Source organism: Podarcis tiliguerta (assembly GCF_965153285.1).
Source record: "Podarcis tiliguerta genome assembly, chromosome: 4".
Classification (NCBI taxonomy): Eukaryota; Metazoa; Chordata; class Lepidosauria; order Squamata; family Lacertidae; genus Podarcis; species Podarcis tiliguerta.
The window spans coordinates 79,532,879-79,549,780 of NC_139537.1; the positions used below are offsets into that span (position 1 = coordinate 79,532,879).

Consider the following 16,902-nt stretch of genomic DNA (forward strand, 5'->3'; position numbering starts at 1 on the left):
TAAAATCAAAAACTAAAACCACAAAATACATAATCAAAATAAAAACAACAACCTGATAACACCCCCACCCCCACCAAGGACATAGGATGTCAATCAAATCAACCAGAGGCCTGGTTAAAAAGAAATGTTTTTGGCTGGTGCCTAAAGGTATATAATGAAGGCGCCAGGTAAACTTTCCTTGGGAGAGCATTCCATAGACAGAGAGCCACTGCAGGCAAGGCCCATTCTCATGTTCCACCCTCCAGACCTCTCAAGGAGGAAGCCACAAAGAAGGACCTCTGATGTTGATCTAAGGGGATACAGGGCAGATCTGTGAGTGAGGAGCTCCACCCCACACTGGCCCCGCCTTTCCTTGGAGACCCCTGAATTCCAACTGCAGCCAAGGACAACAGTCATACGATATCACCAATTCTCTCAGGTAGTCAAGAAGATTATCATGAATGCCAACACGCTGCCCTCACCTTTATGCAATGTAGTCAAAACAGGCAATCTTCCAGGAAAGATAATTTCAGTAATAAACCTTGTGTACAAAGAGACACAAACATGCACACGTGAAGAAGACCACGGGAGAACGAAGGACGCGTTTCACCTCAACATTTCAGAATAAGACAAGGAGACACAGACCACCTATCATTGTATTTTTCAGCTGGAAGTATTAGGGTTGGGCATGAGAACACTGTTGCCCTTTGGATGTTGGGTGACCAGCCCCACCAATCCATGCTGCCTGGAAATGATTGGAATAGTAGTCTGGCAACAACAGGAGGGGGCTAAGTTGGGGGAAGCTGCTTTAAAGTGTGGCATATCACATTAAGTTAAATGAAAAACAAAGCAAGGCAAAGAAATAAATATGAGAAAGTAAGCCCTTAAGAGGTCCTCGTGATCCTCATTTCACTATATTCGCTATTCCTTCCTGATGGCCCTTGTGTTTAAATATTAAAATTAAAAATTGGCCCCAAGTCAAATTTGGGGATAAATGATTGATTCAAAGTGTCTGTATATTCATTTGTACAACTGGAATGTTGTGACTCAGCAGTTGTTCTCAGCTCTAAACCTTGACAGCGGCCAAGTTCAAGTGTTTATTTAGCACTTTATTGCCCCTTGTCATTTAAAAATGAACTGCTTTGAGTTACTAGCATCCATACAGAGTTTAAGAGGTTAGCAGAGTGTTTCGTTGCTGTAACAATGCAGGACCACATTTCAAGCACAGCGGGCATCTTGACCTCTCACTTTTTGACAACTCAGCCAACTCCGAATTTTTCATATTGCTCTGCCAATGCCACGATTTGCAATGGCACATCCTGTGTGCTGCTTACTGACGATTTCAACAGAGTTTTGAGCACCATTTTAAGCACCGTCCTAACAATCTTGTTGGCAATGGTGATGTTCTCCATGGGCTGCAACGTGGAGCTGAAGAAATTTCTAGGACACATTAGAAGGCCATGGGGCATAGCCGTAGGCTTCCTCTGCCAGTTTGGAATTATGCCTCTGACTGGTTTTGTGCTGTCGTATGCCTTCAAGATACTTCCTATACAAGCTGTTGTGGTGATCATCATGGGCTGCTGTCCTGGTGGAACATCTTCCAATATTTTAGCCTACTGGGTAGACGGTGACATGGACCTAAGGTAAGAGGTATTGGCTTTCAACGGAATTGCCTCCTTCCCTACAGACCCTCTCAGGTGCTAATGTTGGTGGAGAGTGTCCTTTTGGTCATTCCACTGCCCTCAGAGGCTAAATAGGTTGCAGTCCAGGAGTTGGTATTCTCTGTGGCCGCCCCTAAGTTGTGTAACTTCCCAGAGGTGCAGCCAGCACCTTCATTATATAACTTTCGGTGAATGCTGAAGATACATCTGTTCCCCTTGGATTTTTACTCTTGAGATGTATATGTTTAGGATCCACCTTATTTTGTTAAACTTAAGTTCTTTTAAGCTGATTTTCATATTGTATAGTAATGTGTTTCAATGCTAATGTTGTGTTTTCATTGTTCTAACCCATGCTGGGATGTTAGGGTGAAGGACAGGTAATGGAATAAATTTAATAAAGATGATGATGATGTGCAGATACCTGGAACAGGAATAGCCCCTACGTTATCTCACTCAAATCCTTCCCTGAATTATAGTGCCAACTCTGTATACATAAATTACTGAAAATTTATTGCGGCATGAAGCCACACAATCCAGAAAGCTGCTTGGAACTTGCCTGCATCATGGCTCCATAGAGCAGCAAACCTTGATGCCACACGGCAAACTTACGCTGAACTTCCCAGAAGGGAGAAACCCATACTGGATGTATAGAGCTACTAATAAGGTTATCTGGGTTGTGTCTGTTGGCGATGAACGATTGCATGCTAGTCCATCGGTAAACATATTTTGGGTTGGTATTATCTACTCAGGCTGCTATTCCAGGCTCATCTGCAAAGTTATTGACTCTAACGCCACAGTTAGAGCAGCAAGGGCAGATAGAGAAGGATGCTTGGTGGCTATTCCATTTGACCTCAGCCTGACTTTGAAATAACAGGAGAACCCACTACACTAGTAGCAGTAGTCGCAGCAGCAATTAACAATAGATCCTACTGCCATTTGGAGCACACATTTCCCCATCTAAAGTTTTTTTTCCAAATTAGTATTTGTCCTGGTGTTTATCTGATGGGGTAAAAAGCCATATAAGGGGCAATGTCCATTAGGAAAATGGCAGGGGGGTGAGAATGGTAAATCACTCTTTCCCCCAGTACTGCTGCCTTGATCTGATTCAGCACCCCCTGAGACTGTTTGGAGTTTTTTATTGGGGGGAGGGGTGCAGCAGATCACATGGCATGCCTCCCAGTGTCTTGAGTAACTTGGCTCTGAAAGAACTGTTCCACCCCCCTAAAATGCTAGGCATATCCTTCATGAGACGAACCATCCCATCAAGACTATCACCTCCACACCTTGCTTTAGAGCTTCCAGCAGCATCTGACTGGCTGCTTTGAATCAAATAACTTTAGATTAGGAAGAGACCTTGAAAGTCTTGTAGTAACACACACACACACATCCCGGCTCAATTTCACATCAGTGATGCAGGTCTCTTTCAGCAGAGGCTGATCAGCCACTATCAGAGATGCAGTGCTAGCATCCCTGAGTGACAGAGGCTGACTAGACTCTGCTTAAACGCCTGCAGTGAAGGAGAGCTTCTGTTCCACTGCTGAACAGTTCCTATCCTTGGGACATTTCTCCGAATGTTTAGTTGAGGTCGGCTTCCTGGCCATTTCCACCCATGCATTCTAGTCCTGCCCTCTGTGGCAATAGATAGCAATCCTGCTCCATCTTTTCTGCATGGCAGCCCTTTCAATATTTGAAGACAGCTGGAATATATGTGGGTGCTGTTGTTTTTAATCTCATGTGGCACAACTCTTCCATTCTGCATCAGGGCCCATTCTAATACACGCATTTGTCTCAAACCTGCTGGACTACCAAGTTGCCTTTGAAACTCAGACACTCAGACAGGACATTTAAAAGCAAAGCAAAACACTATACGGTGCAAATTTTCATCCCACTCCAGAGATCCTCAGACCCACAAGGGTTGTTTCACAGGTGATCCACAGTGCCGGATGGCTTGCCAGGGAGAAAGGTCTTCCATATGGAATGCATATGGAGAAACATACAAACTTATGCCTGCAATAACATGTTGCTAGAGCTTGTCTTTTGTCTCCCACACATCCCTTGTGTTTTCTGCACCAGGGCAAAGGAGTTTCCCTGGAATACTTTTGTAATAAAAATCTGTACCCACTTCCAACATCAATGGAGAACAGGAATAAATTCCTTCTTTTTTTCCCCAGTCCGGCAAAAGACTAAATTGGCCTGTTTTTAAATAATGCCATATTTAAACACTTTCTGTGATACTATAATCTCTGCACAGAAGTAAATTCTATTGTTTTCAGTGGGTCTTATTCCCAGGTAGGTGTGCTTAAAGACTTTTGGCCACCATCTTTAAACTTCACTTCTGGCATTTACCAGTTTTGACTTTTCTTTGTAGGCAAGAATTTAATTTTCTCAGGACCAAAGGCTTCACATTCTAACTTGGCATCATTTTGTGACTACCCACCTAATCCTATCAAACAGCATTCCTTCCTCAGTGCTCTCAATACTGAAGGGACATAAAACCCCACGGAGCAAATATAGTGCAAACAACCCAGAAGCAGCTCTCAAGGTTCCTGTGCTTTTCAGATGACCCTAGAAGCATAGAGGTTCTTCCAAGGGCCTTATGAAGAAGAGGAGAGAATATGACCACCTCCAACTGCTTTCAACCAGCAACCTCCTTAAACCAGCCTCCAGGTGTTTTGGACTACAACTCCCATGAGCCTCAGCCAGAACACAATTGGTTGTAGTCCAAAACGCCCATTCCAGAGCCATAAGAACCAGCCTAAGTCTGTGCTGAGCCTCCATTTCAAAGCCATGGACTCACCAACGCAAAAAGTATTTGTAGCTTGCATGGTACAAACAGTAATCGCAACCAACTCTCTTGCAGCATCAGTATGACAACATGTTCGACTTTGCTGGCCATGGGAATGATGCCACTTTGCCTCTTCCTTTATACCAAAATTTGGACAGACTACAGCTCCCTTTTAATCCCCTATGACAGTATCGGTAAGTCACATTTGAACCTTCTCCCACAGCAAACATTCTCTTATCATACATCTTCAGGACTCCATGCAACTGAGTTCTTGTGTTGCATGTCGAAACCCCGAAGCCACCCCCTCGTTGGAAATAACTCACACAAGGACACAGATATTAGGTTTATGTTACTGGGCAAATTTTGGCCACAACTTCATTGAATTACAGAATGTGAGCAGTATTGGCTTAGGCATTGATTGGACCTGAATATATCTGACTCCTGCCCATTGTGCAGGAAGTCCAGTAAGGGTAAGCCACCGGTAGGGGGAGCCCTGTCGATGCAAACCAACTCAAGCTCCCCCTGGTGTTCCTGTTGGGGTTGTGTCAAGGCCTTAGCCCCCCAGCCGGGCTTCAGACTACATCAACACCCCCAGATTCCTTTAACGGAATACCCTTAAGCATGGAGGGGCAGGTGATGGCCACACCTCCCCTCCCCCACACAAGGTCAAACAATGCCTAACCGCAACCCTAACAAAGTTGTGACGATTGCTACGAGGTAGGCGAAAACCAAGTGGCCAGTGCCAATTTGCCAAGCGGAAAAATTCCTACCAGGCCCCTTGGACAACCAAGGCGACCAACTGAAGACCATAGCAAGGCCATTGCCTAACCTGCAAAATAGGTAGGAGGGCAGGTGATTGAGGAAGCGAGCCAAAGAGGAAGTCCTCTGGCTCGCTCCTCCATTTAAACGGCCCCGGCCACGCCCCTACGGCCAGTGGATTGGCTGGCCAGGCTCTGACATGGCCAGGATCCCCCAGGCAATGGGGGACAAAGTCCCCCGCCACCGGTGGGGAGTGGGTGCCCATGCGGTCCACCACAACTCCTCCCCACTGGGAAGTGGAGCGGATCTAGCGGAAGCCGGCACAGTGAGTCCCATTCGTGCAAGGGGACTTTTGCCCCCTCTCCCCCAAACCTGGTCAGGAGAACCCCCAGAGCAGCACACAGGGCAAAATGGGACACCCAACAAGCATACATGCTTTGGCTGGTGGAACACTAGCTGTAGCATGACATTGAATTCCACCATAAGTCTACAATGCCAATGCACCATTGACCTCTACACTCAGAGGTGTAGAGCACCTCTGTAGTGCTGAATTTGGGGTTGGTGGGTGTGCTGCTTCATCATTTCCCATTCCAACATTCCAGATGTGCACACTTATTTGAGCTTCCAGGGTAGCTTCCTCCTAGGCTACACAGTCTGTGTTGGCACAATATAGGATGGTCCCTCACAATAAGGACCAGAGTGTCCCAGGTTTTCGCCCAGGATGTGTCTTACATTTCCAGTGGTGCCCTTATAAGTTCAGTTAAGACAGCATCAATACACGCTTCTGTTTTTCATTAAAGGTGTGTGAAATTATTGTGATCACAATTTACATTGTTGTTGTTTTTTTCAAATAACTTTATTGATTTTCCAAAATTCAAAACAAACAAACAAACATACATACATCCTGTTTAAATCTTGATAACATTATTACGTGACTTCCTCAAACCCCTTGGTCATTATTTACATTGTTTTTTGAGGGGATGTGTATCTATGTCTCTACATTATCTATCAATCAACATCCTTTGTGGAAATGGAATGATGGTGCCGATAACATTTGAAGTTTAAATGCTCAGTAGAAGCTGGACTGAATACGGCATCTCTACTGGGGGAATGGATATAATCACAATGAGATGTGGAGTTTACGAAAATAAGAAAGCTATGTTTATTGCAGAAAACAAATGTTTGATAGGACGATCCTAGTTCTGTCTAACTAAGTCAGAGATGCACTGCTCCATGCTTGCTCTGGCATCTTAGGTGGAGAGAGCTCCACACATGTCTTCTTCTCACAAGGAAGGTATGGAGAAGGAGAAAGTGGGGTCAGGTCAGCAACCCTAAGGGTATCAGTCTAATACTGAAGAAAGCTGTCAAAGGGACAGTGCAAGGAGGACAGCCTAGGAAGGTTGAAGTTGGAGACTCCTCTCTACCTTCCATTTCTCATGCAGGTAAAGCAGCCTACAGCGAAAGCAGAGTTGCACCCTGACATTTCCAACAGGTGCAAAAACCTCCACAAAATTTACTTCAATGCTGTGGTGAAATGTGGGGTGCATTTGTAAGGGCTCCCAGGTTTCATGTGGGATGAGATAAAATCAGCAAGAAAAGACAGGTTAAATTTATGTTTTAACTAAACGAACGTGGAATAGCCATTGTGCCCAGAAAACACAAAACAAACTATGTTTCCAAAAGAACATGGAAGATAGGGAGAATTGTGTGACAAGCAAACTATTATAAATAGACAGGTATGTTTATATCAAGAATCCTTTGTATAAGACTGTGATGGAAAGACTGTCTTATGGGCCCCTTAACAGATCTGAAGAACAGGCTGGTAGCCAATGTGACCATTAGCATAGCTTGTGGCCAGTGATATTATTCACATACTTAAAACCAAAAGATCATGCCCAGACTGTCAAGTTACCATGTACAAAAAATAAATAAATGGGCAAGTTCTGTCCACAGTTTTTGCTAGCAGAAAGTCCAAACAGGTTGGTAACACAGGCATTAGATGTGGAGTGCTGAAGATTGCTACCAACAAATTCAGATGCTCACTTGGATGTGTTCTGCACCAAACATGATATCATAATGCAGCCATAGCAGAAGTTCTGGGAAAAAACAAGCAATCTATATAGTTCTGCACATGTGGCGATAAAGCTTCTGGTGAAACTGATCAACCAAGACAGTGTGTTATGGAATGTTCAGTTGCTAAGGAAACTAAACAGGTTGCAGTCCAGCTTCTGTGAGGAGAGGGGAATATGCTAGTGTGACTGGAATTAAAACCTCACCCAGATTCAGGTTGCATATTTGGAACAGGTTCTAGGCTGTAGGGGTGCTTTGGAATTGGAAGGGGTTAGACACAAGGAATGTGGAGTAGCCAAGAGGGAGCATGAAGAAAGGGTAAGTAGAGAATGAGACTTGGAAAAATAAGGAGAGAAAAGAAACAAACAGCTGAGGCAAGGGGCTAAGAAAGCTCCGAAGAAACTTCACAGCACTTGATATGCATGGGCTGTATATTACAAGAATGAGAAGAGGAATTTTGTGGCTGGTTAGGTGATAGGGCGTTGAAAGGAAGAGGAACAATGTAGTCAGTGGCCTGGAAACCAAGAATGTGAGAAACAATGAGTGATGAAGACAAGGGAAGAGAGAAAGGGAGACTGGAAGAAACCTCAAAGGGTCTAAGAAGAAAGTGGGAAGGACTTTGTGGGTGTCAATGGGTTATAGGTTTGCTCGGTGTAGAGTCTAGGTTGTAGTAAGGGAATTCCAGCAGTTGTGGCTTTTGTTTTTAGCAGACCTTTGCAACTGAGCAACTCTGAAGAGGCAATAAGAATGGAGCAATTTCACATATTGGCTACAGCTAACCAGTCAATTCTTTGGGTTTCATTTTCTGGTCAACATTTGTTGCCTTGGGATCCAAAACTGCCTTCAGATCTATACCATTCTAGTACTAAGGCATGCTGTGTGCATGGCACAATAATGGGATGGCAGTAGTACTCTCTGCCTCCACTTCCAAGAACCAAGAAGCCATTTGTTTATTTTTTTCTTCTTCTTCTGAGAAACAAAAAACCCTCGAATGCCACACAACGGGAGAAGCTTTAAACGAGTGCCGACGATAGAAGTAGAACCCCAAAGGCAAAAATCAATGCTTCATAGTGTTGTAAAAAAAGAAAAGGTATGCCACAGAATGACAACGATTAACCACGGGAGAAATAAAGCTGTATTTTTGTTATCCAGCTGGGTGAACGTGTGACTTTTTATAGGCTATCAAACACAGAGCCAGCATGGTGCAGCAGGCAGTTGTCAGGACTTTGATCAGCGGCACCGTCTCAGGCATGGCAATCCCTGGGTGACCCTGTTAGGGCAATCCCTCGCTCTGTCATCCACAGGAAAATTCCCACCTACACAGCCATGAGCTTCCTGAATGAGATAACTGATTAATATTTGATCCTTCAAGGTAGAAAAGACAACTATGTGTGAGAAAGCATGGGAACTGAAATAAAGAGCGCAGGCAGCTGCCTTATGCAGAATCCAACCATTGTTCCATGCCAGAGTTCCACCTGACATTGGGGATGTGCATGACATCACATGTGTGACACATCATGCGTGTCAGGAAGAGACCATGAGGAGGCCCAGCCCCTCAGGATTGATGGGACTCAGCCCTATTGCCACATACTTTGGGGGTGAGGTGTCCCCAGCCCCACAGAGTTGGAGCCTATTCTCCATGCAGTTCAGTATTGTCTACACGGATTGGCAGTGACTCTAAGGCAAGAAGTATTTCTCAGCTCTACATGAAGATGCCAGGGACCTTCTGACGTTTAGAAGACATCTGAAGGCAGCCCTGTTTAGGGATGTTTTTAATGACTGACATTTGAAAGTATTTTTAATCTCTTGTTAGAAGCCACCCAGAGTGGCTGGGAAACCCAGCCAGATGGGCGAGGTATAAGTAATAAATTGTTATATTATTATTATATATTGACCCCTTCCCCAGACTTGCATTTTCAAAAGATTGCATTGTTTGGACCACACCCTTCTCCAGCAAAGAGTTCTGTGCCCAACCTGTCCTCTTCTCCTTCCAGGCATTTCACTGGTAGCACTTGTCATTCCCGCTTCGCTCGGAATATTTTTTAAGCATCGATGGCCCGCAAAAGCTAAAATCATACTCAAGGTAAGGTGTGACGTTCCCCAAATGCATATCCCAAAACTACCCAGAAATGTCAAGGTGTACTGACCTTCTCTTTCCTCCCTCAGATTGGTTCCATTGGTGGTGCCGTTCTCATAGTGCTCATAGCCGTGGTTGGAGGGATATTGTACCAGGGCTCCTGGACCATCACTCCTGCACTCTGGATTATCGGAACCATCTTCCCATTTGCTGGCTATTCGGTGGGATTTTTTCTGGCTCGCATAGCTGGCCAGTCCTGGCACAGGTAAGGCTCCAGAATACAAGAAAGGAACAGCTTCTATTTCCTTCAGGCTTGATGTATACACACACGTTGGAGTAATGCTTGCAAATGCACCACAGCAGTTTTGGAACGCTCCAAACATGTTGCAGAACATCTCGTTTTTTGCCATTTTCCGACACACAGCTCTTCTGCAGCTACAAAGCTATAAGAAATACTTTTGTAAAGTTGTTCCTGAGCATCCCCACTGCGGCAACATTTCGCAAGCTGTGCCCAATCCACTTATCTGGTGCTGTGCACAAGCAAATTTGTCTTCTCATTTCCTGGGAGCTGACTAATGGCTTCAACACAGAGAGGTGACCGGCAAGTCCCTCAGTGATTACCCAAAGGACGTCCCATTAGTTTGTGCTGTAGAACAGAGATTTGCAAAGGCCAGTCAAGTTGAGAAGGCACATCAGGGACTGAAATACATGCATGGACAGACAGCACCCTGTTTTAAAGGCCTCGATATGCATACAGGTCCGAGCAGCCGCAAGGTACCTGAGTGGAATGGCAAAATAAGATGCACTTCGCAGCAGAGTCAGGAAGGTCACTTACTGCTATATCTGCAAATTTAATGTCTCGGTCTTTCTCCCTGTTTTGCAATGTACACTGACACAAAATACATTGATGCAGTAGGATACTAGTCACACATTCATGCATCGTGTAATTGACTCTGGATCAGCTCAAGGTGAAGCCGCCCAGGGCCAATTTCAAGGTGTGCATTCAGAATGCAAGTGAGCAATTTTAGGTGAGGTTGCTCAGCAGGGAAGTTCACACCGATTCTTAAAGAACCCACCGTCTGCCGTTCAAACTATTTCCATTTTGCCCTTGGTCAAGTGCAGGGGGAGCTAACATGGCGCTCTCCAAGCGTTGATGGGATTACAACTGCCAGCAAGCATTGTCCGTGGTCTGGGTCCTGGGATGTTGCATGTTGTAGTTCAACAATCTCTGGAAGGCATACAGATTGGCTGCCCCTGGTCAAATGACTGGAGAAATATCCAGTGCCTTCCTTGCTCACTTTGCCAGCCTTCCTATTATTCCAGTCATATCGTTGAGCCCTTGGGTAAAGAGTTAAGAGAATGGGAGCGCAATCCTATGCATGCTAACTTGGGATCGATCCCCACTGATTTCAGTGGGTCTCACTGCCCAATATGCACCCAAAGCATTGCATCCTGAGACTTCCAGCAGTAGAGATTTACCTAGTGTATTGCAAACTGAGTAGGTCTACTTTTGCACCACCTTTTTCAGTGTATACAGTGTGAAATGTCTGGTTTGGTGTGGCCACGTGCAGATTAATGAAAAAATGTAGCTCATAAACATAATAGCGATGCAGGCAAGCCAGACCCATTGTTTAAATATATAACATGAGGACAATTTCTAAAGTGTGAATGTCTTTTTAAAATGTATTGTATAGCCCTAGGTAAATTTAAGCATTTTGGTGATGATGTTACTGCCAGTTCAGAGCTGCTCCCAGCCTACCCAATCATTGCTCATATTTATTTTATTTATTTTACAAATTTTATATACCGCTAGATGGGAAGAAACCTCTCAGCAGAAGTGCTATTGGCTGTCACACTATCAGGAACACAGTGCTTTTTCAATGTGTACATCACATTATGTTCTGTCAACACTGATGTGTGCGACATAGGTCATATTCATTATAACCCTTGTGGAAGGTACCTTTTTATGACCTCATTTATTTTTCTTAATTGATCTTTTAATTAGCTTTGAAATGCTTTTCAAGCTATATATTTTCATGAAAAAAGATATAATATTGTAAAGTTATGGTTCTATGACACAAGTAGACCACGGTGTTGTTGTTGTAGCGACATGGCTAAGTTGTTTTAAAAAGCTTTTTAAAAATAGATAAACCAAACATATTATACCTTTATGACTTTATAGTATATGATCGCTCTTTCATTAAAGAGAAATTATTTTAGTGCTCATTAAAATGTTAATGTAAGGAATAGATCAATGGGACCATTAAGAAGTGCTCACCGCAGAGATTGTAATCAATATATGCTAAGCTTTGATAAGTTTACTATCTCAATAGGGCAAGACCTATGTTAAAACTCCAACCTTTTATAAAGGCGATGCTAAAGGCATCTATACCTGTTGAGATTCTTGTATACAGTGGTACTTCGGGTTACATACACTTCAGGTTACTTACGCTTCAGGTTACAGACTCTGCTAACCCAGAAATAGTACCTCCGGTTAAGAACTTTGCTTTAGGATGAGAACAGAAATCATGCTCTGGTGGCGTGGCAGCAGCAGGAGACCCATTAGCTAAAGTGGTGCTTCAGGTTAAGAACAGTTTCAGGTTAAGAACGGACCTCCAGAATGAATTAAGTACTTAACCCAAGGTACCACTGTATATACAAGAAGTGGAGTTACAGGGAAGCAGGCAGAGGGCCTTCTTAGTAGTGGCACCCTTCCTGTGGAACGCCCTCCCATCATGCGTCAAGGAGATACATAACTTTAAGAAGACATCTGAAGGCAGCCATGTATCAGGAAGTTTTTAATGTTTGATGTTTTATTATGTTTCGATATAGCCTGTTAGCCGCCCAGAGTGGCTGGGGAAACCCAGCCAGATGGGGGTGGTATAAATGATAAAATTATTATTATTATTATTATTATTATTATTGATGAGAATGTTTGGATGATGGTGTTGTGCAGATTCACCATAAAGAGAGAGTGAACAAGATGTGGTGATTTCACAGTAAAAACTTAGTGTGGAGTGTGAAAGCACCCTAAGTCTCCTTATGTGGTTGTGTGTGTGTGATTTTTTAATAATGTCATTTCTTTTAGGTGTCGTACTGTAGCTCTGGAAACGGGGATGCAGAATACTCAGCTCGCTTCCACCATAGTACAGCTCTCATTCAGCCCAGAACAATTGGAGCTGATGTTTACTTTCCCACTCATCTACAGTATTTTCCAGCTAATACTTGCAGCAATGTTTTTGGGAGGTAAGCCACCCTTTGTACACCCCATTCTAATCTCTTTCTCCCCACTTTTTATCAGTTTGCAATAGAACAAGGATTTTTTACTCCATTTCTTTTAACTCTCTCTCTCTCTATATATATAGTTAAAAACAATAACCAAACAGAACAAGAAACTCTGACTTGGTCAATACTGCTCATAAATGAATTAACAAATCCAAGAATCATCAAGGTTGCAAACTGTACAAGTAAATTGCCTTGTGCTCCCCATTCCCCAACCCATATAAACAAGAGGCCAATATGATCAGTTTGGATCAAAACAGGCCACAACTCTATTGAATACAGATGAAAGATGTTTGGCTTGGGCATGGGGCAATTGAAATACTTCCGGCCTGCCCGCATAGGTCAATCCAGGAGGGGGTTCGTAAGATTTACATCAAACAGGGTCATCCCCACAGGGACCGCCGTCTGGCCCTGGCCCCGCGTGTGCATGTGGACATGACCACTCTCCCCATATCCCTTTAACGGGATACCCCAGCCTTTGGAAGGGCAGGCAGAGAATACAACCTCCCCTCCATCTAAGACAAAGGATCGCCCCAAAAGGGGTGAGTGGACTTGGCTGCCAATCCAGTCGCAACCTTTGCTGTTGTCCAACAACGTAAGCAGAATATGCCACCTGGCTCAGCTCAAACATCATGCTAAAACACGGATAGTAAAGCTTAACCGTTTGGTGCAGTGTCTGAATTGGCAAATCAGCCAGCAAATCAGAATCAGAAGCCACGATTAGCAAACCATTGTTGCAGGTGTGGCTCCACCTTCGAAGGCCACTGCACCTAGGGAGTGAGCAAACAGAAATAAAAGGCTAACAAACTGCTCTAAACCATTACATGGAAACTCACAAAGTTTTGTGCGTTGACTTCAACAAGGCCTTCCACCTCCTGCCTTGGCCGTAATTTCATCTCAAGACTAGTGTTCATGATTTATTGTTCATCTCTCAGAGGTGGTTATTGAGCCATACAGCAGCCACATACACCCAGTATTGTTCAATTCCCTTCCAGTCTACAACTCTCTGGGTTGTGCAAATGAGACCTTAAGTTGTGCGCAGTGTATCATCTTAATGACTCATCTGCACCATGCATTTAAAGCAGTATCATGCCACTTTAAACAACCATAGCTTTCCCCAAATAATCCTGGGAACTGTAGTTTGCTAAGGCTGCTGAGAGTTGTTTGGAGACCCCAGAGCTACAATCTCTGGGAAGAGAGGTTGGCTGTTAAGCACTCCTCAGCATTAGCAAGCAATACCAGCCTTAAGGACGCGGGTGGCGCTGTGGGTTAAACCACAGAGCCTAGGACTTGCCAATCATAAGGTCGGGGGTTTGAATCCCCGCGACGGGGTGAGCTCCCATTACTCGGTTCCTGCTCCTGCCAACCTAGCATTTCAAAAGCACCACAAAAAAGTGCAAGTAGATAAATAGGTACCACTCCGGCGGGATGGTAAACGGTGTTTCCGTGCGCTGCTCTGGTTCACCAGAAGCAGCTTAGTCATGCTGGCCACATGACCCAGAAGCTGTACACCGGCTCCCTCAGCCAATAAAGCGAGATGAGCGCCGCAACCCCAGAGTCGGTCATGACTGGACCTAATGGTCAGGGGTCCCTTTACCCTTTACCTTTACCAGCCTTAACAACAACAGTGCACTATTAGCTATATCTTCTCAGAAGAAAGTCCCATTTAGTTCAGTGGGGCTTACTCATGGGTAAGCGGGTACCAGATCACAGCCCAGCTCTTCCTTGATACACCAGGTTCGGTTAAGTGCTGAAATGCTTTCAATCCCGTCTATTATGACCTTTGACATGTCGTGCCAATGTTGTTAGTCTACCAGGTGCACAAAAGGTATTTTGCTGATCCAGACTCAACCGGCGAGGAGAACGAACCTGAATCAACGCAGGAGCCAACACACAACACGATGAATGGAGGATTTACTTTGGAGGAGGGAGGAGGAGGAGAGAAGCATGTGTCAGCAACTCCCAATGGAAGAGTATAGCCTTGTGCAGGCTGGCTGAAGGCAGGCTGGGAGAGATACATTGGACTGTGGTGGACAAGCCCCTCTTGAGATGGCCATGCTGTATGGTCTGTACTCCCTCCATGCAGAGTAAAAGTGTAAATATGTGAATAGACCATATTTCTTAAAGCTACAACAGTTCCACCCCATCTTCAATTCTCCAAAGGAGCACAGACCCTGAATGGGGACCAAGACACCTGGAATTCCATGCACGGCTTGGCAGGGATTAGGGTGTCCTATAACACTATTTAGAAATACATACATACATACATACATACATACATACATTAAATAAGTGGCTAACTATTTAATGCTCTCCTATGGCTTTAGATTATAAATACCATTAAATCTAAAATCAGTTGGTTAGAGCATCATGCTGATAATGCCAAGGTTGCAGGTTTGATCCCCTTATGGGGCAGCTGCACTGCAAGGGACTAGCTGATCCTCAGGTTCCCTTCCAACTCTACAATTTATGGCTTGGTTATCATTAATCACCACATAATGATCTCTGTCAAAGAGTTGTCAACAGAAAATGTTCAGTTCACCATCTCCTCCCCGGAAGTCACAATCAATGAGAATTTCATAGGGAGTAAGAGGTTATTAAGACCTTTCATGTGTGCACCTAGAAAGTAGTCTGGCCAGCGTGAACACAGAAGAACTGGGAAATGATGCTTGACGCAGCTGATCATTACAGGGCAGACAAATTCATATTCTGAACCATTATCATCATCAACAACAACAACATGGGTTTATGAATCACTATCTAAACAACTATCACTAACAACTTCAGCAATGCTCCTCTCTCAAATTAAGCCCTGAATTCCCTGAACTTTTAAAGTTGAGGCACATTGCTTTATCTTTGTGTGCTTTAACCCACTTCACAAATTGGTTACAGGTGGTCCATTCTAAGCAAAGAATGATGGATAATCCCTCCAGTCCAAATTCATTGTTTCCAAATCATAGCAGCCAACTCCTAGAAGCCAAGATCCCTTGGTCTCCCAATAAATTATTTGAGGGGGCTCGTCTCCCCAAAGTTGATAGGCACTGCCATTCAAATGGATATGCAGACTCCGCCGCATCTTGTGATTACCTTGGCTCCCTCAATATTTTATTCAAGTTGACACCTCTGATTCAAAACCAATGCTGCTTTTTCCAGGGAGAAAAATTGTCTTCTGTTTGTGGAATGCTCTCCCCATGGAGGTTTGTCTGGTGCCTTCATTGTACAGTTATATGTTTTGTTCTTGTTTTTATTATGTACTTTGTGGTTTTATTTTGTATTTTTATCCTGTAAATCTCTCCGAGATCTTTCTATAAAGGGCACTCTACAAATTTAATAAAGAAATAAATAAAAATAAATAAATACTATAGACAGAGGACTATTTGCTTCAAAGATTCTTTGCCAAAGCTCTAGCACATGAAAAAGATCAATTAACCCACTTCTGGGTGCTGTGATTTAATGTGGCAACGTTATTGCTCTGCATTTTCTATTTAAAATATGCATTTGGCAAGCACAGCTTAAATGACGAATTCTAAGCAGCAAGCATGCTATTTTCCACGATTCAGGGAAAAAGAATGTGCCAAAAGCGGAGCAAAGAATGAGTTGCCGTTGTGGGACAGATGTTGAAAAAGAAATGCCATATTCTGCACCATATGCCAAAGTGTGGAGAAACTCTTTCGCCACATGAGTGCACAGCACTTTGCAGAATTTGCTCCCTTAAATCATCCATAGCATTGCATGTCTCAGAGCAACTGTCCTAGTAAGACAATGCCTGCTGTGTACAACCCTGAAAAAATTAAACATGGTGACTAAGACTGCAATCCTTTGCACACTTGCTCGGAAATGCCTTATGATGTACAAATTCAGACTTCCAAATAAACATGAGGAGAACTGGGAGGCATGCCACACAGAAAACAGTGGAATTGGATTTACAGTCCAACCTAAGCATGACTACTTAAAGCAATGATCTGAATCTCTTGTACAGAGATGGGGAAACAGTGGCCGGCCAGATCCATTTCCCATCAGCCTCTGCCAGCCTGACCAATGATGATGGGAGCTGAAGAAGCACAGGTTCTCCATGTCATGCCTTGCCCTAGTGTGTGTGTGTGTGTGTGTGTGTGTGTGTGATCTTCATGGCAACCTCTGGTTTCCTATTGGTGAAAACAAACCTTTGCTGGATTGATGTGCCTGCCCCCTAAACCTAACACTCCAAAAGTAATTTAGCAGGTGTGGTCACTGGTTCTTGCATATTCTAGTCTCCATCACCAAAACAAAAAGGTCCACGCTACAGGTTC

At 44.0% G+C, this 16,902-nt stretch overlaps 2 protein-coding genes across 2 annotated transcripts in view; one reads left to right on the forward strand and one right to left on the reverse strand.

Moving 5' to 3' along the window:
- Positions 1–16,902, reverse strand: part of LOC310676306 (protein-lysine methyltransferase METTL21E-like) — a 489,683-nt gene that overhangs the window by 427,070 nt on the left and 45,711 nt on the right. The gene's annotated exons all lie outside the window — the stretch shown is intronic.
- SLC10A2 (solute carrier family 10 member 2) lies at positions 1,183–15,818 on the forward strand (the record flags this gene model as incomplete). Its single annotated transcript, XM_083439150.1, has 6 exons — positions 1,183–1,622; positions 4,501–4,619; positions 9,249–9,337; positions 9,421–9,596; positions 12,420–12,577; positions 14,423–15,818. 6 exons carry the CDS (start codon positions 1,183–1,185, stop codon positions 14,590–14,592), a joined length of 1,152 nt encoding a protein of 383 aa, XP_083295276.1. The 3' UTR covers positions 14,593–15,818.